The sequence below is a fragment of the Cupressus sempervirens genome, chromosome 10 (genome assembly GCF_028749045.1).
Source record: "Cupressus sempervirens isolate cs-2001-9-10 chromosome 10, ASM2874904v1, whole genome shotgun sequence".
Classification (NCBI taxonomy): domain Eukaryota; kingdom Viridiplantae; phylum Streptophyta; class Pinopsida; order Cupressales; family Cupressaceae; genus Cupressus; species Cupressus sempervirens.
This window is the reverse complement of record NC_143127.1, coordinates 819,987,945-820,010,177: the sequence shown is the minus strand read 5'-3', so window position 1 is coordinate 820,010,177 and position 22,233 is coordinate 819,987,945. Positions and strand designations below refer to the sequence as shown.

General features: G+C 35.0%; 1 protein-coding gene across 1 annotated transcript in view; it reads left to right on the top strand.

Annotated features, from left to right (window-relative positions):
• Positions 1-22,233, top strand: part of VIK (VH1-interacting kinase) — a 142,343-nt gene that overhangs the window by 64,455 nt on the left and 55,655 nt on the right. The window contains exon 4 of the mRNA XM_089807724.1: positions 10,845-10,939. Coding sequence (XP_089663850.1) covers positions 10,845-10,939 — 95 coding nt within the window. The remainder of the gene's footprint in view (positions 1-10,844; positions 10,940-22,233) is intronic.

Below are 22,233 nucleotides of genomic sequence, written 5' to 3'. Positions count from 1 at the left end.
TTTTGGCTTATAATGTGAAAATGTGACATGCAAAAGCCTCTTACAAACCCAATTTACCTTGAAAGAATGTGTTTGCATCAAAAATGTCACATGCATTTGCTCTTGGAGAACCTGATTTTGGTTGCAACATGAGTTTTAGGCATTTGTCTTGCCCATTTTACACATGCGTTTGGGCTTTCCAAACCTGATTTTGGGCATGCCAAAGCGAAACGTACATGTAAAGAGCTCTTGTAAACTCGATTTTACTCTCCTAAAGTAGAAACGATGATCGTAAAGGACATTTAGGTCACGGTTTTTCCAACAGCTTGGAAGGAAAGAAACTCTTTAATGCATTTGCATCAAATACATGCACATGCAATACAAGTTGGAGACCACAATTTGCCAAGAGGAGACCTTTTCAAATATTGAAATCCTTCAACAAGTGCGATCTGCACTTAGGATTGCATTTGCAAGTTCATTGGCAACATCTTGCACATGTATTTGCATTGTCTAAACCTGGTTTGAAGTCAAGGTTTGAATCTTTCAAAAGATTTTGATCATTGCATGCAAACACACTTGGAGAACCCAATTTTGGAGAGAACAAGTTCATTCCAACTTCTTCGTCTACCAAATTTTGTTCATTGCTCTCCAAGTGTGAGGATTTGATTATGCTTGCATTTCCAGTTTATTTTGCTAATTTTCTGCATTCTTTGTCTCTTTATTAACCATTTGTTCAAATGCAGCCCTAATGTTTTGCATTAAGTTATTAAATAAGTTTGATTCCTTCATATTGTTGCAAATGCAAAAGCTCTTCAACTTCAAAAACGAAATTGCATGCAAAGTGAAGTTTTGGAGTTTGTCAAAGTTTAAGTCAAAGTAAGAGGTATGTTTTCAATTTTTTGTATATATTGTGTTGCTTGTTTTGGTTTGTTTTTGGAGAAAAGTTGGAGATTTGCCCCCAAGAATGCAAGGCTACTTCTAGTTATTAGATACGAATATGCTGACACAGATAAAGCCTTAACATATCACTGCTCCATCTGAGCCGTATTTGGATACTGTATACCAAAACTGGGATGCTAACACTTTTGATCCCATGTTTTTTTGAACTCCTATACTGATCATAAGTGGGATAGATGTCAGCTAGACCAAGGATTATGCCATGTCAAGAAGTGCCTAACCCTAGGCCTTAGATCAGAATTAGGTGACTTAGATATCTGTAGGTTGCTCTAACAAGTGTTCAACAATTATTACCATAGCAGTTAATCCAGCTCCTTTTTATGTTTACGTCAGCCAAAATGGGTTTTCCCCTTTCAGCACTATGAAATTGCAACAAACCTGTTACTGTGTAATAATCAATAAACATTATCAGTGCATCCACTCGTCTAATATTTTCTCATTTGAAAATTGATATGTATTGATCTCAAGTACACAAAGGGGTTTAGAGTGGGGTATTTTATTGCTGGTGCGAGCTCAAATACCACAAATGCCAACAAGGTTGAGGTTGATAATTAGATCTAGACTGTTTTCCCTCTGTTGAATTGAATACTGCTGCAGCCTCACAAACTCTTATATGCACTAATGTAAAGTGCCTACTACTGATTTCACTCACTTTTAATGGTTTTCCCTTAAGTATCATGTCAAACACTTGGCATGGGTTTGGTTTATCTGAAAGTAATTTGTTCATTCACTTCAATTTTGCAGTGTAGATATTGCAAACAATTCAGGAAAAGATCTTCAACCAATTGTAATAGAGAGTGTATGCAATACTCCAATATCAAATCTGAACTGTCTTAAGTTACTGATAAAAGATAGCAAAGTGCAGAAATAGATCTTTAGTATTTAACACTACAGCAACTGCATCACTGGATAAGCCAATGCAAGAAGTAAATACTTTATTTTTCTGACCTGTAAACAAATCAATCCATTCATTCATGAATACCACCAGGATAAATCTTCATATGGCAGCATATTTTAGGCAATTAGCCGAATGAAAGTTGAAATAGAATATCTCAGGTCCAAACAGTCTTTCCATGCCATTTATAATCAGCTGATAGCTTCAGATCTGTTGTGACAAACCCAGGAAGATTTTGGTCCTGCTTCCGTTATATTGTCACCATACCGAATGAAGAAAATGCACCTAGGTACATATGATGTACTCAATAGACAACTGCCAACCTTCAAGTGTCACAAGACTTATACACTGCCCTTTTGACTAGCAGCATTAAGTGTTTCATTTTCCGACAATTAGCTCACAAGGTAGCACCGAGTTCGTTACCTCATGCATAAAGATATACCAAATCAAAATTAATACGTGCAACCACAGAAGATCAATTTTCAAACTTCTCCAACTGCTAAAACAAATAACCACCTTAAACACACACACTAGTCAGAATAGATTGAATCACTAATGTAAGTATGGCTTCACCAATGTGAGATATCCCCAATAGATATTTACCCGTTTCTTGTTCAAAATAATATTCAGAACTTAATCATACGAAGTGGCATTATAAGCCAATAATATAAAACTGGTAGATTCTTATAAAATACCTTAAAACATGTTATTGCATTATACAACAGCAATACAATAACTATTATTCAAAAAGTCCAATCTTAAACACAGTTTTACAGTCAAATCGGAATACCAAGAAAAGAACCTGTAAGCACATGTGAGACACCTGAAGTGACATCTCCACGGACAATTGGGTTTGCGTCCACTGTCCATGACTCCATTGGCACGAGGGGCTACGTACTCACGTTGGCTGAATGCTGAAGCTTTCTGAATAACTCTCACAAGAGAGAAACTGAAATCTGAATCATAAACCAAGCATTCTTGAATGAATGAAATTCTCTCCTTTTTAATCCCCAAAGCTGTGACTCTTTGACTCCCTTCCTGTCTTTTCGTCTTATCCCTCCTTGTCACTTTTAGCCCCCCTTATAATATTAAATTGACCCTTTTTAATTTCAATTCATGCTCTCAAAGTCAATTTAATATTATATGAATGTCTTTAATCCTTCTAATGTCCCAAAAAGGGGACATTACACAATCTGCACATATTCTTTAGTTTCTGTTTTGCTCCCTTCAGAAGGCCACAGCTTCTTTATAAATATGATACATCAAGTTTTGTCATATTGTTCTCTGAAAATTAGATTTCTGATTTTGCCTCTTGTGCTGTATCTTTTCTGAACTAAAAATATTAATTGGCCCTATTTTCCTTAAAGATACTCTAAATGCTTCTAGAGTGCTGGCACTAAGGGAAAAGATCCCCTTTTGTCTTGTTCCACTTCATTTTCAAAGGCTTACAACTCCAAAGATAACTTTCTGAAACGGAAATATATCCACAGATTGTCATCAAGCTGAGGCACTTCTGACTTAAGCAAATAATTTCTTCAGCAAACCAATCATATGCTGAGGTTATTATTCTCTTTCGAGAAAAAACATTGAAAACTCCATCACTCATAACATTATGCAACCACCATAATAACATTGAGCATTATATCTGCAACTTCGTGAAATGTAACAAATAACTTCAAAATTCTGAAAGTATGCAAACTCATTCTTCCAGGTAATGCTTGCATCAAGAAACTTCAACAATCCTAGGCATAATCTTCAGACCACTGAAATTTATCTTTTGCAAAGATCTCATAAATTTCTTACCAAAAGTCCAAAACCATTGAAAATACAGATGCAAAATCTGAAGAGTGATTCTGCCAAGTTTTTAGCCTGGGCAGATCACGATGGTAACTAATATTGTTGAAGACGGATTTTGTCCTTAGGGAGGCTGAGGTTTTCTTCTCATCAGATATATATGAGAAATAATAAACTCAACGTGCTGCAAATCAGCTCCAAAAGCCCTTTTATTTTTATAAACTCCAAGCTCAACACCTTAATTAGAGTTCTGCAATCTTATAAATTTTACGTTCACCTTATGGTTCCCTAAGTTAGCTCCCACTTCTAAAGATAATTTTATTTAGTAATTTAAAATCTTATAAGTCCCCAAGAGCCAAAATGAAATTTTTAATTAAATTAAATAATGTAAAATAATATAAAAAATTTAACTTTAATAGTCTCCAAGATATCATCTGTCATGCCCACAATTCACATGACAAAACACAACCAATTTTTTTAAAAAAAATATACCTAAGAGTCCACATAAGGAACTATACATTGCTTACTAGGTTACTAAGGACTGAGAGTTCATCATGACAATCCGTTATACCATATGACGGCAACATACTTTGGATCCCTAATCGAGGAGATCCTAAAACAGGTTGGTGGATTGTTTGTTCCTAATTGGCATCATAGTTAGGCGACCATGCGATGATATAACATCCTAGTAATCACACTTACTATTAGCTCTTAATATTTATTTTTAATGTTTATATTTCCATAGCCCTTACCATATCCGAATGACATTTTGACCACTACTATGTAGTCTAGTCCGCGAATTCCAAGTTATCCATCATTAAATGTCAGCATGTTACTCGTAACCCATCAACCCCTGAACTTCATATATTATTAACATTAAGATCTTCATTTCCTTTCTAACCAAACAAAGGTTCCACCCTAAACTTGATATTTCAATTCCATGCCAAGGTACCAGATAGTAAATCACTATTATATCCTCATTTCTACATGCCATTGATTCCTTACCATAGCTAGCCAACCTCATACATCCTATACACTATACTATTTAAGTACAACTAATCATGCTACTATATGTATTAACTCTCTTATCTTAATTACTCTTCCAAACCTAAATGAAAATCAATCCTAATAATACCTACCTGTCGCTCTTCCATCAATGTATATCTATACAACTTAAATACTATCACCTAAAAATTTCCAAAAACCATTTTATTTTATTTTCCCAATTTCTAATTCCTAACACCAAATTTCTATTCCGTTATACTCTCCCATACAACAATTTATCTTCACCTCATCCTATTACATACTAATCACTTATGCACTTTTCCCTATTGCTAATTTTTCCTAAATTATTTAATCTACTAACTAAATTACCTATTCCCAAGTTTACCATTTTAAAACTTCTTTAGTTTATTTTCAAACACCAAGTTTTAGAATATCTAATATTAACTAATTTCCCCAACTTACTAAATTCTCTTCTCTAAAACAACCCCTTACTATTATCCACTACCTAACTCTAACCATATTAAATTTTCTTTTGAAACAACCCCATACTAAACTGTATTTTCTAACACTAACCTACAATGCCTAACAGCCTTTTTACCCCTTTTCCCTAAGTTCACGTGCCCCCATCTCTAATGCTCTCTTAACTCTCCTTGGCCAAAGACTAAGTCCACTCACGTGGACATCCTTTGTCTCCCATGTGTGCCTCAGGCTGCTTCCCAATGCCCATGCAAGGGGGACGTGACAGATACGAAGGGGAGGGAGGGTGGTGTGGTGGGGACCACCATGTCCAACACATGGGATGGAAGGGGGTCACGTGCCTTGGTAAGGCTGCCCCATTTTATGTTTTTTTTAAAATTCTTTTTTTTGTTGATTTGTTTCCCCTCAAGAAGTTGCCTTGGAGGGGGAATCGATGCATTAGGGTAGCAGGTAAGTTTGTTTTTTGTTTATGGTTTTATTTGTGTTAGTGATAAGGACATGTATGTCCTTTCATGAGGGTCACGTGACCTTTTCGATAAAGGCTTGTGAGAGAACTTTAATATTTATAATTTGCATTATTTTGGTTGATAATACATGTGGGTTGTAAATAGGTAGTTTTTACTTTGAATTATGAATTACATTTGTGGGGAATTGACATGAACTTTAACACAAGTAATTTTATATTTATTTATTTTTGAATAAGTGATGGACCTATGACTCAAAGATCACATGATTCTTATGGGCCCCCTTAGTCCTATTTATGCATAGGTCCTGCTAGACCTATTTATTTAATTTTTATTAATTGTTTTCTTAAACAAGATTCTATGGCATAATCCTTGATTATTTTATTGGACTGTAATTGGGAGGGTAATTATTTCCCACTTCCCATACAAAGTCCAGAGAGCTAAAATGCATGTACAGGCCTATTTTCATATGGAAGTTTCCATTCGATTTCCCTTATTGCAACTATGATGTTGAGCTTTTTGGAAGTGTAATAACTTGTCAACTTATATTTCCTTTAACATTTCAAGGTAGCTAACTAATTTAATGAAACCATTTTAAATCATTTGCATATAACATACTTAACTCAAGCATGGCAATGAAACAAGATCATTGAAACTAATGGATTCCTCTTTCCTATCAATCATGGAACTTAAATAATATTTCTCATTGAATTATGCGTAGTCAATGAAATGCATTTTCTTGAATTGGTCCTTGATTCAAATGAACAAAATGCAAGATTGCAAGTACATTTCTCAAGTATCAAAATAGATGACTATCTTTGAAATGAATTCCTTCCATACTCAAACTATGATACAATACTCTCTCCTTTTTCATTACATCTAAATGCATAACCTAGAGCTTTACAATGCAATCACATATGATCATGTTCCCAATTTCTTCATTCCTTTAATTGAATTATTCTTCACAACAATGTACATAAGTTGAAGATCTCATTTTTACAATACAATACACAAAAGACATAAATGAAGGGATTCAACTTTACAATGCAATATTCAGTAACATGAGGAAGGGTTTCCTCCTTTCAAATAGATTACACAATGACAGATCCCTTCCATGCTTCATCAATACATGGGGTGACACCACACTTCCTCCTTGGATCCAATGAACACAAATCTGCAAAAATGTTTACACAAGAATCATGGAGGTTCACCTCCCATCCTAGGCCTCTACGAGGCTACCCACCGAGCTAGGGGAAACAAGGCTCAAACGGGATACAATATACAATCTTGCAAATGCATCAACACCACAATGCAACACTTGAAGAATCCCTACCCAAGGTTTTCACAGTGGTTCACAAATGGAACCATGAACATAGGGTGAAGGTGGGATTTTCAAATAGGAGACTTGCCATATCAATCAATATTTGCAATAAGCAATTTCCATGCCCTTTCGGGGCTTTCAAAATCCTCCTCCTCTTCACAATAAATTCCCGAACATACTACCATCAACCATATCTTTCTTGGAGGCCATACTCCATAAACTTCCTTTCTCCACCATACATCCCTTATCACTCCCAAAGCAAGATATGAATGATTATGGCTACAATGGAGCCGATACTCCAAGGCTCTCAACTACATTGCCAAGCCCAACTGAGCCCTTCACCCTGGACTTCTCTTCCCTTCCCAAAGGGTGAGTAAAGTCCTCACACCCATAAACAACATACATAACAAAATGGAGAAAACAAAGAGAAAATCAAATGCAACAAACACATTTTCATCTCAACACAACAATATCACAATCCTCCCACAACATGAATTACCATTCCAACATTTACATGAATGCTAAATTATAATGAAAGTATCAAAGGAAGAAACTCCATGAGCAAGATGAACCAACCTTAGTCCAAGCAAAAAGGCAGTGAGAGTTGTTGAAGAGCTCCTTTTTCCCTTGGCTTCCAAAACCCTTAGTGTCTCTAAAGTTAGAGAGCGGGTAGACAACTCACTAATTTCCCCCAAGCCCTCTAAAAAGCCCTCTAACTTCCCACTAGCTAAAAATGGCCCTAACAAGAAGCCTCCCTTTTCTTGCATCCTTGCCCCCTTCTAAAATTGTAGCCTTGACCAAGTAGGAGGTGGTGGAAGAAAACTTGTGAACTCTCAAATTTCGAAATTCTTAGAAAGTGACTTGTTTGGAGGGTCTCCAAAGCCATCTAGGCCCACTAAAGGTTAAATTTAGACCCCTAACATGTTATAATATCACGTGAGTGACTTATTTTCACAAAATAGCACTTTGGGACCACATTTAGGCCCTATATAATCCTTATCAAGTTTGAATTCGAATTTCCACATGATGGTGACCCATCCTAACACTCTTCCAAGTGGGTTTACTTAAGTATAAAAATGAGGATTAGATTTAGGTTAATGACTTCATGCTCAAAACCTAAGTGACATGTCATCTACACATGGACAATTACAAGTGTCATGTAACATATTAAAACACACTACACATCACAATGACATGCCCCTAATTCTTCATGAATTTAAATTTATTACACACATGCAAGTCACATTTACGAAATAAACACATATCAACGAGGTTTTGAATCTTCTAAAGATTCACAAAATTTTAGATCTTGTTTCCCTGATTATATTCCATGGTTCAATTTCCTGCACACTGAACTCGGGCATTAGTAGTCCAATGAAAATCATATAAAAATACATGTATATATGTGCATGACAAATTAATATTGCATAATTCATGTTGACTAGCATATTCACTTATCACAATTAACTTTCCTTTCTGATCATTTTCATATGAAATATTTGAAATATTGAAATATCAAAATCTGCATATCAACATCAATCTCTACTTAACATAATCAAATTAACATTTTGAAAATCATCATAATCCATTTTCTATCATAGTGATGAAATACTGAATCTATAACTATTAAATCAATAAGTATGCAAATTAGGTTCTAATACATATCATAAGTGAACATCACCAAAAGTAAATGTCACAATTAGAGGAATAATATAAATCACTAGTACCTTTTTAATTCAATATAGTGGAATCCTAATATCTTGTACTTGCAATGCTCCTTTAAATTGATGTGCAAACCTTGAACTGAGGCTGTACGGTCAATCCAGTGCAGGAAGAAGACTTGTTCGGAGGGAAAATAGTGAGGTATGGTCAATGAATGAAGGCCGTACAATGTTGTTGATCTCCCAATGTTCTGTACGGTAAGCAAGAGAGGGGGAGCCATACGTTGGTATGGCCGTACGATGGCAAGACAGTCCGTACGGGTGTATGGTGGAGGTGGTTCGTACGGTGGATACACGGGATTGTGGACGCCGTACAAGAAGGCCGTACAGTGAGACAAGAGGGCTGTACGGTCAATGAATATCGCGCAAGAAGGGGGTGAGTACGAAATGAAACACGAAATTTGCAAACAATAGAGTGAAAGGTAAAATGCAAGGAAAAAACAGAACGTTTTGTGAAAAGACTTTATTCATTCAACACAAGAGAATTTGATAATAATAACTTCATCAATTTGCAAGATAATGGTGCTTTGATTTGCTAGATCCGAGTGGAGTGCTATAGGCAACAGAATAGGGTGAGGGTTGAATCCCATCGAAACCAAGATGACCAAATAGGGAAGATCTTTCACTTTTGAAACAACAGAGAATCCCAATTGGAATTCGCAGTACAAAGAAATAATCCAAATTGCATACCTAAAGACTACCTCTAAGCCGTGCTTAAATACCCGTCGGGGAAAACTTTTCGAGGGTGTACCAAGATAGTCGAGGGCGACACAAACTACGGAAACAAAAATAAGAATGGGTCCGAGATACATAAAATCAATTGGCCCGTTACAATAGTTTGATAAATGATTTATTTTATAACGAGAAAATTACAAAAATTACTAATACTATCTCATTATCATTATGAGATAACACATCATAAAGTGTATGACCTTAAAATCAATTATGTCAAGTGATCAATGATGCTTGCATACTCATGTCATCATAGTTCCAAAATCCATCATTGGATAAAACCATCACATTCTATAGGTCAATATAATCTATTCTCATGAAACATCAAGGTATAATTGACTCATTATATTTACATCATATTTAGTCCTAGCGTGTCGGCACTTATCCGATTCTAATAACAATTTCCTCTCATGAGGCTGAATGTAGAATCATCTTACTAAAGCATAAAACACTATAAAGTCCTCTACATAGTTCTAGGGCAAGTGTCATGACATCCTGAGCCTTAATTCAATAAGGTCTCAACATATCAACCTAATATAACTGAAACATATCATCTTACATCCCTATGTTTTCTTAGCTTTCTATTGTATCCATGACATTTAGGGTTTATAATAAGGCACTAGAGAAGGGGCCTTACATCATCAAATTTAACAATCACCAATTATCAATAAATAGTAACTCTGTTAATTGAACTGACTGGTGTGCACCTTATCTCAATGGATCTGTTCACATTTTACAAATTGGCAGCCACCATTCCAGATCACATCCTGTTTACAGCTTATTATCAAAACCTATTATACGGTTTAATTTAACTTGAAGTTTCTAGCAAGGCTTGTAATCTGCTTCTGCATGTGTAGTATGGCCACTAGTCTACAGTTAGTGATTTTACATTGTCATGGATAGTAGTTAGTGTTTAAACATGAAGTCTTTTTCCAATTGCTGATCACTATTTTCATCTATATGTGACCAAGCACAATTAGTTTATATGTGCAGATATTGATTCCTCTGAAACTTCCAGTCACATGTCATGTATTTCTTTGAGATGATTGAATTCTATGAGTGACTATTAAAGTGAAGTCTATGATTTCCATCAGATTGATTGCGTAGCATGACAGCAAGTATATGTTTTTGTATAGGTTGATTAACATGGCTTGGTTTTCTTGAGCTCTCTCATTAGTTTCAAAGTTCTAACCTAAGGGATGCCAATTTGAAGCAATGCGTGGTTAATTTGAAATTATTCCTTTAATCATGCAAATATGCAATATCTCATGTAGGGGCGCTGGCTAGATTCCTAACATGTCCTTAATCTTATGTTTTCCATGCTTAATTTTCATAATTTATTTAAATTTTAAAATGGTGCTGTTCTGAAGTTTATCTATTTGATATTTCATAAGTGAAATTACTTTAAGATATAGCCTTCTAATTAACTATGCCACTTTCAAATCTCTATGCAATTGCAATTTTAGTATTTTTTGTCTCAAAATTGCACATGTCTTTAGGGATCCTTCGGAGAGATTTTGCAAGCAAATTGGCGTGGTACACCTGTTGCAGTAAAGAGAATTTTGCCTTCTCTTTCGGATGATAAGTTGGTGATGTAAGTAGAATTTCATTATAGTTCAAATCGTTAATCCATGTCAGCTTAGTTCAAATCTTTTAACTTTTTGTTTACAAATCCTCTCAGCAATCTACCACTTGAGATTGATTGGTGAATCAATTAAAGCAATTTAATTGGACTGATAATCCATATTGTTAACATAGAAAATGATATGTTTTTAGAGGTGTCCTGACAGTGTAGGAATGTAGGTTCAGAAAATGTCTTCCATGCAGATCAACATCAGTACAGATTTCTAAATGTCTTCTTAAATTTGTTCTTACACATGGAGATGGACTTAGTCATTTTTTCCCTTATCATCTAACCATATGTTTTCTTTCTTTTGTTTGTTGTGTTCAATTACCTTGAGTATCCTAGGTCATTCTACTACTGTAGTTCTTTGTAAACTTGATTGTCCTTTAGTTCCTGCTGACCACCTTTGTTCAAGTGTGAACATTATTATGATTTCTTTGTTTCTTGGTAAAGACATTGCTGGTAGAGTGCTGCATATGTAAAAGGTACCTGGGTCAAAGCCTACAACGTGTTGGATTGCCTTGTATGTTTATACTCAAGTATTGAATCACCCTAATCGTGCTATTAGTCTAGAAAGAAATGAATTTGAATCTTGAAACTTTGAACTAGCTTTTTTTTGCTTAAGATGCACACTAATGTTGCATGCAACTTTGAAAAAGCATTCATTAATTCATAGTCAATTCACACAATGGTTGTCATTGATTGATATGGATCCTGGGGACAGTGCTCAAAACTTGAGAAACAACAACTTGTCTCAGGAATAACTCACTAAACCAATAGAGACATGTTTTTTAGTTTATCAGGGAAAAACAGGATAAAATATAAGGAACAAAAAAATCAGAGGGAAAAAAGAAGAAAATTAACTTTTTCTCAAAATATTTAAAGCCATTTTAATTGAAAATAGGGTGGGATTGTGAAAGCAAAGAAGTCCAAATGATGAAGTTTGCAACATGGATTTTGCTCATTAATTTTGAGATTAACTATGTTGTCCTGCATTTTGTCACCACAAAATGTTGGTAACAGCACAAAACTTTTTAAAGCTAGTTTCACGTTTCTCTAAGCTTGAATTTGATATTCAATTGTTTAATGTTGATCGATTGATCCATTTCAATTCGTATATTAAATTGTTTTACCTGAAGGCCTTCGTCAAGCCCTTTTTGTTTTGCTTTCTGTCGAGCCTTTGCTTGATTTTTGAAGCCTTCACAGTCCATTCTTTGCTTTTGAGTTTGCGTTTGCTTGTTTTTAGTCCTTTGGTTTTGCTCATGTCATGCCTTTCGATTTTTCCTTCGATTCGGTCTAACCTAGAGGTCAATCGGAGTTGCCAGTCAAGAGTTATGCCCGTTTTAGTGCCTCAAAAGTGGACATTTTAGGTGCAACAACACAAATTAAAAATATGTTGTTATATTTTCAATTTGACATTCACTTTTTGAAAAGTATAACATTATACCCACTTTTTGTTATGTTTTAAAGTTACTTTTACTTTAAATTTATAACTTAAAGTGACTATAGTGCACTTTATGCTATAATTTTAAGTTGAGTTAACTTTTTAATTTTTCACTTAAAGTAACTATATAACTATATAGTTTCATTTTAAATTTTTGGTTTTAAAAATCAAATATTTATTTAAATGTCACTTTAAAATGATGTTTATGTATTATTTTAATAATATGATAAATGAATATTGTTTGTGACCCATTTGGTGACATTTTTATAAATTTTAAGTGAATTACATGACTAAAAGGCTTCAAAAGTGGACTTTTTATATGCAATTGCATGTAAAAACTATGAAAAGTGGATTCTTTACATGCCATTGCATATAAAATTCACTTTGGAGGAATCTTTTCATGTCATTGCATCAAAAGCTCACAATAAGTGGACCTTTTTGATGCTATGACATGAAAAGTCAAGTTTTTATGCTTAAGCATCAAAAAGGTGAGATACACTTTAAAATGTGCAAGTGACCTCAAAAGGTCCGATTTTACCCATGAGCACATTTTAAAACATGCTATGCACTCCAAAAAGTGCGATTTCATTTGAAGGCATGTTTTAAAACATGTATGTGACCTCAAAAGGTCCGATTTTGGAGGAAGACATTTTAAAATGTGTTGTGTCCATTCAAAAGTCTAACTTTGAGAGAAGAACATGCACTTGCTCCCCAAGAATCCAATTTTGGCCATAACTCAAGATTTTCTTTATGGATTTGAACGAAATCTTTTTCATTCAAGGCGTTTTTGCTTGGTGATGAGTTTGCTTGCATCAAAGATGTCAAAGATGGATTTAACAAGCTGAAAATAGTTTTTGAAAGCCCAATCCTAGGGCACATTTTTGAAGAAAACTCTAAAAATCTTCATTTTTTGATCAACGTTTTTGCATGAAGATGAATTGATTTGCTCTTCTTGAGTGATTACATTGCATATTGATCAACATTTTGGTGTTTAAACACTAAAACGTTTTGTTTGAGATTCTTGGTGAAACACTTTTTTACCAAAAATGCCCCATGAATGCAAATCTTCAAAAATGTTGGGGCATGGAGACTTTTTAGGGCACGTTTTGGCATCTTGCAATAATTTATCCTTGTTTGCTGCTCTCTCTCATTCGAATTTGCAAGGTTGGAAAAGGTCTCATCATTTTTGAAGAATTTTTCAAACATTGGAGCATCTTTTTCCTTCTTATTTAGCACTTAATCTTCATGTAAGTGGACTTCTTCCTTCTTGCAATTTAATTCATGCTTATTTTGCTGATTTTATGCATGAAATTATTAGATGATTGCCATTTGTGAAGATCTTTGCCATGGAAAGTGCATTTTCCCTTTAAATATGAAGTTTTCATTCATTTTCATGTTTTTGGTTCTTTTCCAAGTCCAAATTTCGAGTTTGAGCTTTGAAGTGCATTGCATCTTGGCATGGTTGAGTTATTTTCCAAAGGTATGTTGTTTCTTTTGCATTTTGTGTTTTGTGCTTGCTTGCTGGTTATTCTCCACTTGAAGAAGTTACAAGTTTTTTCCCAAAAACTTGTTTTTGCTTCATTTCATGCGAAAGCATCGTCATCTTTCACATTCCATTTCCATGTCACGACACTTCATCTCTCACTCAACGAAATGCGATTATATGTTTTTCATCACATTCGCCATCTGCACATGCATCTAATCCCATTTTTCGCTTCCGTTTTCACCCATCTCACTTTTCTCTTCCATTCGCATGACACGATTACACGAAATGCCTTACATGTAGTTGCATTTGAAAGGTCCGATTTTGATTCAAAGTCACATTTTGGAAAGTCAAAAAAGATGTCACTTTTGCTTCCCGTGTACTTTGAGTTTTCTTTTTCCCTAAAAGTGACTATAAAACTCGTTATCTCACCTCCATTTTTCATTTCCATCTCTTCATACGCATTTGTGCTTACATGAGTAAATATATGTTTCTGCCTCATTCCATGCTTTATATCTTGACCTTCATTCGCACATACATGTAAAGTGTATCCTTCACTCGCATTTGCATCTTATTTCACCCTCCACCTCCCATTACATGTTGCATTTACATGTACTCATTTTTCATACGATAAAGCTTTGAAAACGTTAAGTCACTTTTGAAATCAGCAATTTTCATTTTTGCATGCATTCCCATGCGTTTCTATTTCACATATTTTCATTCTATTCCATTCCATTTCATTTTCCATTTTCACACTTTCATATCATTTCATTCCACTTTCCGTTCCATTGCATATGCATATGCTCTCTCTTTGAAGTTACTTTGACGGATTTGTGAAGTCTCCAATCCATTTTCGAATCTTCACTGCTGATCCAAAATTCACTTGTATGGAGGTTCCTTCTGATGATGTATTTATGTTTTGGGATTTTTGTGTTGCAGCAGAAACACAAGATATGTCCTCGCCATCCAAGTCCAAAGGCAAAATGAAATATCAATATGATAAAGAATTGACTCATGCAGCTCCTTCTTCAGTCACATCTGTTTTGGATAACGTATTAGACACAAAGATTGGTCATGTAGACGTGACTGATTTTCTACAAAGAATTGAAGCTCCGGCTAGTCATGAAATGAAACGCATTAGAAGTAACATTCATTTGGTGTCCACATTTCTTGTGGCGGCTATAGAACCTGACTTCGTTTATGTATGTGCATGACATTTTACTCCCAAGACGAAGACTATCAAAGATGTTGACAGCAAGGCTATCATTAGCCTTGATCCTGAGGTTATAGAACAAATCTTCAAGGTTCCGCATAAATCAGAATGTGCTGATTTGACTAAAGGATCATCATTAGCTTGTTGGAATGAGCAAAAGAGTAATTATTAGAAGTATGTCAACCTTTACTAGTTAGACAATAAAAGAACCAATTTCTCCAGATGGCCAAAGACTATTCATTGGTCGAATTTCAAACAAGAGTATAAGGATCTCATTATTCTTCTCAGTCGGATTTGTGGTCTTAAAGATTCTTTTGATTTTGAGTCGCGGATGTACAAATTCATGTTTCAAATTATGGAGAATAAAGAGCATATCTTTTGGGGAGAACTTATCAGTACTACACTTTGTCAATAGATAGGTAATGTGGGAACAACACTGCCTTTCTATATGAATTCTTATCTAGTCTACATCACTGCTGCCATGGGGTCTTTTTTTGATCTTTCTACAAAAGGAGATCGTCTTCAAGTTCCTATTTGGGACTACTATGACCAAATCACTTTGGCAAATAGTGAGTTCCACTACAAAAGAGTCCAAGATGCCTTCTTTGGACATTTTTGATGCTTTCTTGATAAGTAGTTGGTTATCAAAAGAGTAGCTGATGCAGCATGGGAGAAGGTGAACCAGTATGGCTGTATTTTTCTTTAGTTTCCTACTTTCACATACTTGAGAGTTGGGTATTTCAAGGGAGAGCCGTGCACCTTACCTAGGTATGCTACAGATTGAATCATCTTGATGGAGCTAGCTAGACAGCTCATGGACGTGTAGAGTGATCAGCATGCTTCACATAGGCTTGGATTTGGCATTACATCAGCTAAGCCTTTGGCTATTGGCAATTATTCAATTGTTTTTGTGCCTAAAACAAAGAATATGGAAGCAGAATTGCAGTTGATTACATTGAAAAAGTTCAAGGCTAGGTTTGATTTTGACTATTGAGAAATGAATTCTTAGATAAAAATAGCCTATACTCATGTTCATCGCATTGAGGACATTTGAATTGATATGAGAACAAAACTTGACAGATTAACCTTGTAGCAGATGATTGATCTTAACATGTTGGAAATCCCCTCAGATTTTCAAGTTGAAGATGATGGTGACATCGTTGATCCGGAATTTCATCAAGTCGGCTTTGATAAGAAGTGCCCTTTTCCTATTCAATGGCAACAAAAGGAAGGTACATCTATCATGGATAGGTTTCAATCCATCCTAGTAAACACTAACAAATGGTTGAAAAGTAAATGCCTTAAAGGAGTAAATCCTAAGATGGGCATGAATTGTGGAAGCTTTGGTCCTCTTGGTAGGAAATCACAATTGGAGATTACAAGGAAAGATGGTGCCTCATCTTCCAATGCCAAGGGTTCTCTCAAATTGAAATTGAAGGGTGGAAAAGGAAGTAAATCATCTCAAGTTCCTGAGCCAATTCAAGAATCAACAATAGAATCAAAAGAAGAATTGGAAACAGAATCTGATAAAGAAGATTCAGATGAAGAAGGGGAAATCATGATCACATCTCCTCCAAAGCCTGCACAAGCCTGTACGTCTTCAATACATGAAGAACCCTTTTTGCATGAGTTTAATGATGATGTGGATTCATTTTCCACTATTCTCACTCCTTCCATTCTAGTCTCGGAGATTAATACCATGACTCTTCCTATTTCCTCTGTTGCTCCTCGTGCTCCTACACATGAACAATATGATCACTTAGCAAATGTGTTTGAAGATTTTCTGACTCTTACTAGTGGTCAAGTTTCCCAACTTGATACATCTTTGACAGGATTTGAGCTCGTCATGATGAAGTCTTCTCAACATGTTCCTATGCCTTCAGCAGTACAAACTGAATCTTGCTCAGTCACTACGGATATACAATCTGAATCAATGCCAATGGTCTCCACTATGCCTGCTTCTGCGGATGAAAGTTTCAGCCTGCCTGCATGGTTGAGTAAAATAACAACAAAGAGAAGGAAAGTGGTTGTTCCTCCTAACAATCTTCCTGTTAAGAAGACTAAATCTAAATCTTTGAAAGTAAGATTGTTTCCAGAATTTTGGTTGATTTTGATAAAACCAAATTTGTTGAAGTTGCTGAGCCCTTGGTAGATAAACGTGTTGAAGAACTTACTCGTTTTGACTACAAGATTACTAAGGTTGAAGTTGGAAAGTAATCATGTTTGGGTTGCTTGCAAGATGCTCAGGATGCATTGACAAATGTATCAAAAAGTAATCATGAGCTTTGGGAAAAGAAGAATTGGCTAAAACAGATCTCTTGTTTGAATGTGGTTGTTTAGAAACAATCTTCTCAAAGTGTTGTTATGTCTCAAACATCTAAAGAAAGAAAACTGATTGAAGCTGCTAAGTCTTGGATATAAGAAATCATTTCTGAAGGAGTTCGAGCCATCACAGAGACATTTGCAATTCTTAGACGTGTCAAAGAGATGAATGAAATGGAACAAAACTTGATTTCTTCTTTGACTTAGGAAGCAGATAACCTGAAAGAAATCCTTGATGATTGGGATGAAATGATAAAATTTGGTCTGGATGCTATGGTCTCATGTGATATTCTTCCATCATGTGAGATGTTCTTCAGATTTCAAGGGCTCATTGGTTATAAGGAGGAGACATTGAGGAAGCTGATTACAAAGTTGCAGGTGGCCTTGGGAAATTGTCAAGTAGTTGAGACAAGTGTTACTTGTGATTTGGAACAGATGGGATGCCGTGTTATTGATGATTTTGGTAATTTTTTGGCAGCAGAGAGAGTGACTTCCGAATATACAATCAGGATCAATGCTGATGTAGATTTTAAAGATTTCGGTTCACACACGATGAACAAGTTTGTTTTGTATAAATCTTTGACAAAAAACTTGTTAGATACTACAACAACAAATTCCAAAGTTGTGCAATCAGCATATGAAAATGTAGTAAGAGTTGAAGCCATATCGAAGACGATGGAAATTGCTGATCTTCCCACAGTGCATGACATCATTGTCAAATTCAAGGCACTAAGAAACAATCTCTAAGATTGTTGTTTTGTTTTATGTTTGTAATTGTAGAAGATGCATTACATGAAGATGTGTAATTACATGTAATGCGAGTTACATGTATGTAAAAAGATGTAATGCGAGTTGCATGTAACCCTTTATTTTTTTGTAGTTAGACTAGATCAAAGTTGGTTGAGTTGCTCCCACTTTTTCCTCCATCTTTTTCTCAATTCTTGTGCCTATATAAAGGAGTGCCCCCCTATTGTAAAATCATCATTATCTTTATGCAAGAGAGCTCAGGAGAAATTGTGCTAGCAGAACTTTGTTTGTGTTAGCACCATTTTGAGAGAAAGTAAATACAAAGGAGCATTTGAGACTCAACTTTGATTAAGTGAGATTGTTATTTGTGTGAATTGTAAGCTTTGTCTATGATTCATCCAAGTTGTTTTTGATTCATATTATCTTGTGTTATTGGTAATTGTTCTCGTGAATTGAATAGAAAAGAGTTAAGAAGCAATTGAAGCCAGAGCTTTGACCAAGAGCAATTGTGAAAGTGTATAGCTAGAAGCGCTGTCTGTAGCTTATATTTTCTTCTTAAATTCGCAAAATAGCTAAGTATTCTTACTTTTAGGAGTCTTTGTGTAACATCCCGTTTTCTCAAGTCTAAATTAACATCTATCATACTCAAGAATACAGTTATTACTTCGTTTCATAGGAAGACAGTTATATCATTTAGGTTCATGTGAATAAGATTTACCACTAAAATCAATTAGACAAAATTTCTTATCTTTTAAACTTGAAATATCATCAAATGAAATTATTACAGAAATTGAAAACTACATACCTCGGAAAACTGAGATCGAATTCAAGCTAGGGATGCTTCTGCAACCACCTTGGTTAGTCCACAAATACACTATAACAATTTCACATGACAACTATCATCTAAAAACTGCTATCTTAAAATCAAATGATAATTATAATTAAATACTTATATTAATTCAAATTAGGGCATCACATACCACTGTATCAATTAGGGCATCATTTACCATCGGTTCATTTAGGGCTTCTAATACCGCTATCTCACTTAGGGCTTCCAATACCACAGATTCATTTTAGGGCTTCTGCGACTACGGATTCAATTTAAGACTTCTGCGACCACCGATTAAATTTAGGGCTTCCGCGACGACGGATTCAATTAGGGCTTTCGATACTATTGATTCAATTAGGGCTTCCAATACAACTGTATCATTTAAGGTTCCAGCTATCACACAATCAATTGGGTCTTCAAATTTCTTTTCCTTCCAATTACTTATCTGTGATAGTAACTCAAGATTAGAAATATACTTATATTCGATATTTATATAAATGAAAAGTAATTTGTGAATCTATCCCTTACATCTAGGTGTAAAATAACGGTAACGATGAAATAACTCAATTTAATCTTACCTCCTCATAACTAAAAGTGATAATACCTATTTTCGATAAACAATTGAATGCATAGCTTATCTTTGTCTCACTCATGTTCCACATCTTGAGAGAGGTGAAACATTGTCAGGGGCTTAATCACCCAACCTCAGACCACAACATATCCCCACACGATCTCTATCGAGAAAGGCCCTCCCTACTCGGAATTGGCAGGGGTCATCTTGCCAACTATTGGGCTTCCTGATAATTAACTTCACCATACGACTTGGCAACAAGAGATCACAATAATAGGAATGTGCATGAGCTGTTAATTCATATTAAATGATAAATATTAAAATATCATAACTGATACGGATTTTGATTATTATAGATTTCCTCTTAAAAGATCTCAACAATTTAACAACATTCCTAAATGAGTGAAACATGCATGAGCTAATGTTATTATTTATCATGTTTTATCTTATTCTGATGACAATCTTGATTTCTGCACCTCCTCACCTTTCCCGAGCCATCAAGCCAGTGACTCCCTGGTGCTGACAGATTAATTTACTGTGGTACTTCGCACCTTCTTCACCATACTCCGACATTTTGCCTGGTGAATTCCTTCGTGTTCACTTAATTAGCTATTTTTGTATGCAAATCAGGTTGTAAGGGTTCTAAACTGGAATGATACACTTTTGACTTGAATCATAAAGAATTCAGAGAAATTTATCTTCTCTCCTATAAAGAAAGACGACAAGCTTAAATCAGAACAAAGAGGGCATCAGTCTTATTATCTGTATTATGTTTTCCAATAGGTATGACAAATTAAGAGATATGATTCACTTGTTACTCGAAAGGATTATAGCTGGCTTTAATCATTGTCTTCCATTACTAATAATTTTAAAGGCAAATTGAAAAAGAAGTCATCTCTTCCTTGCATCAAAACTTTAAAGATTATTGTCTTATAATGACTTGCCACATATTTCTTACCATGGTCGATTGGTATTCATTTTGTACGTTTGCTGAAAATCTCTTGACAACATGGACAATTTCAACTCCTTTAAACAAATCAACTTCTTTGATATATCATTGTATGCTTTAACATGAATTCTTGAAGTCCCTTGATCAAAAATTGTTGCCTAATCTTAGTTATGTTTCACTTCTCTTTCCTGACCTGTCTATAAATGCCTTTATAATTTAATTGGCTTCAATCTCAGATTGTAGTCACTACAAATAACAACGTCATACTTGCAATGAAAGATGATTAACATGTACGTTTGCTACATGAGCGATTTACTTATGCATAATAATTATGATGGAATGGAAAACGGTTTCAATGAAATGCAATATAAACCTTACGTGACTCTGCTTGGTTACTAAGTAGCTTGGGTGTTTGGGGAGACCTCCAATCCGCAGCAAGTTTACTTAGCCGTATGCAAGTATACACCCGTTGTTACCTCTGTAATTATTTGTATGCTAGCTGAGGCGTTCGAATGTGAATGGCTTGAAAGCCGAGAGTGGGAAGAATGCCAAGAGTATGGAAGAATGTCGAGAGCAAGGATGGATGTCCATATATGTCCAAAGGTTTCATATAAATATATTAAATGTTCTTACGGCTTCCATCGGTTACAAGATAACCCCTACGAAAACCCAAGATGACCATTCGGATTCCAAATATTAAATTGACTAAGAAGAAAGAAAAGAATAAGTTGGAAAGAATTGGAAGATTAAAATTCGAAGATTATAATAATACAATTATTATAATCCGAACATTATTATAATGTACAACTATTAAATTATTAAATGATAATGGTGCCAAATCATTGTTATATTTAAATGAATATTTATAAACAATTATTAAAAATACTACGACAAAAGATAATCTAAAATCCTTTAAGATATGTTTGATATTTTGTCCCAATTATTTTAATTAAATTATTAAATAACTCATGCAAGTCTCGCAGATGTATTCTGGCTAGGTCCTTTACTCATTAGCCCAGTGATGGTGATGCCCTGCCTAATTCTTTTTTGACAATGCTTTCACCCCTTCGACATGCTTCCTACAAGGAAAATCTTCGTAATTAATTTATATATTATTTAATCATAAATAATCATAACAGTTAACCTTTTATCTTAATTCTATGAATTCGCGATTAACGATCAACTAACATGTCATCTTCACTTGAAATCATAACGACCAACTATCTTACCATTTTGCCAGATTATATCAAATTAAACTGCCAACTGACTTCATACGAACCTCAACGGCTATATTTCAAGCTAGGTAAAAAATTGGGATGTAACACTTTGTGCCCTAATTGTAAAGCTTTTCCATACAGAAATACAACCGACATAGAGCCAAACCGGTACATTTTCAGCTAGCCTTTGAGTTAGCGAAGGTTTATCGGTATCACTGTTTCCGGCTCTTGAGAGAAGTGTAGTTAGAGATTCACCCTGCCCATTACTTGCTCCATGAGTAAGTGGATTCTTTCTTGAAAGTTAAGAAGAAAAGATATTAGTAACACCTTTTTAACAAAATCGCTTGACGTCTTGCTTACCTTGAGTTGATCCAAGGAACAGTGAGAAGGGGGAGCCTACCCTTTAAGGTAGGAGAGACTTTGTCTCACACGCTATGGCTGGTCATCCTATTTTGCGATTGAATTTTTATCCAAAACTGTCGGTTGCAA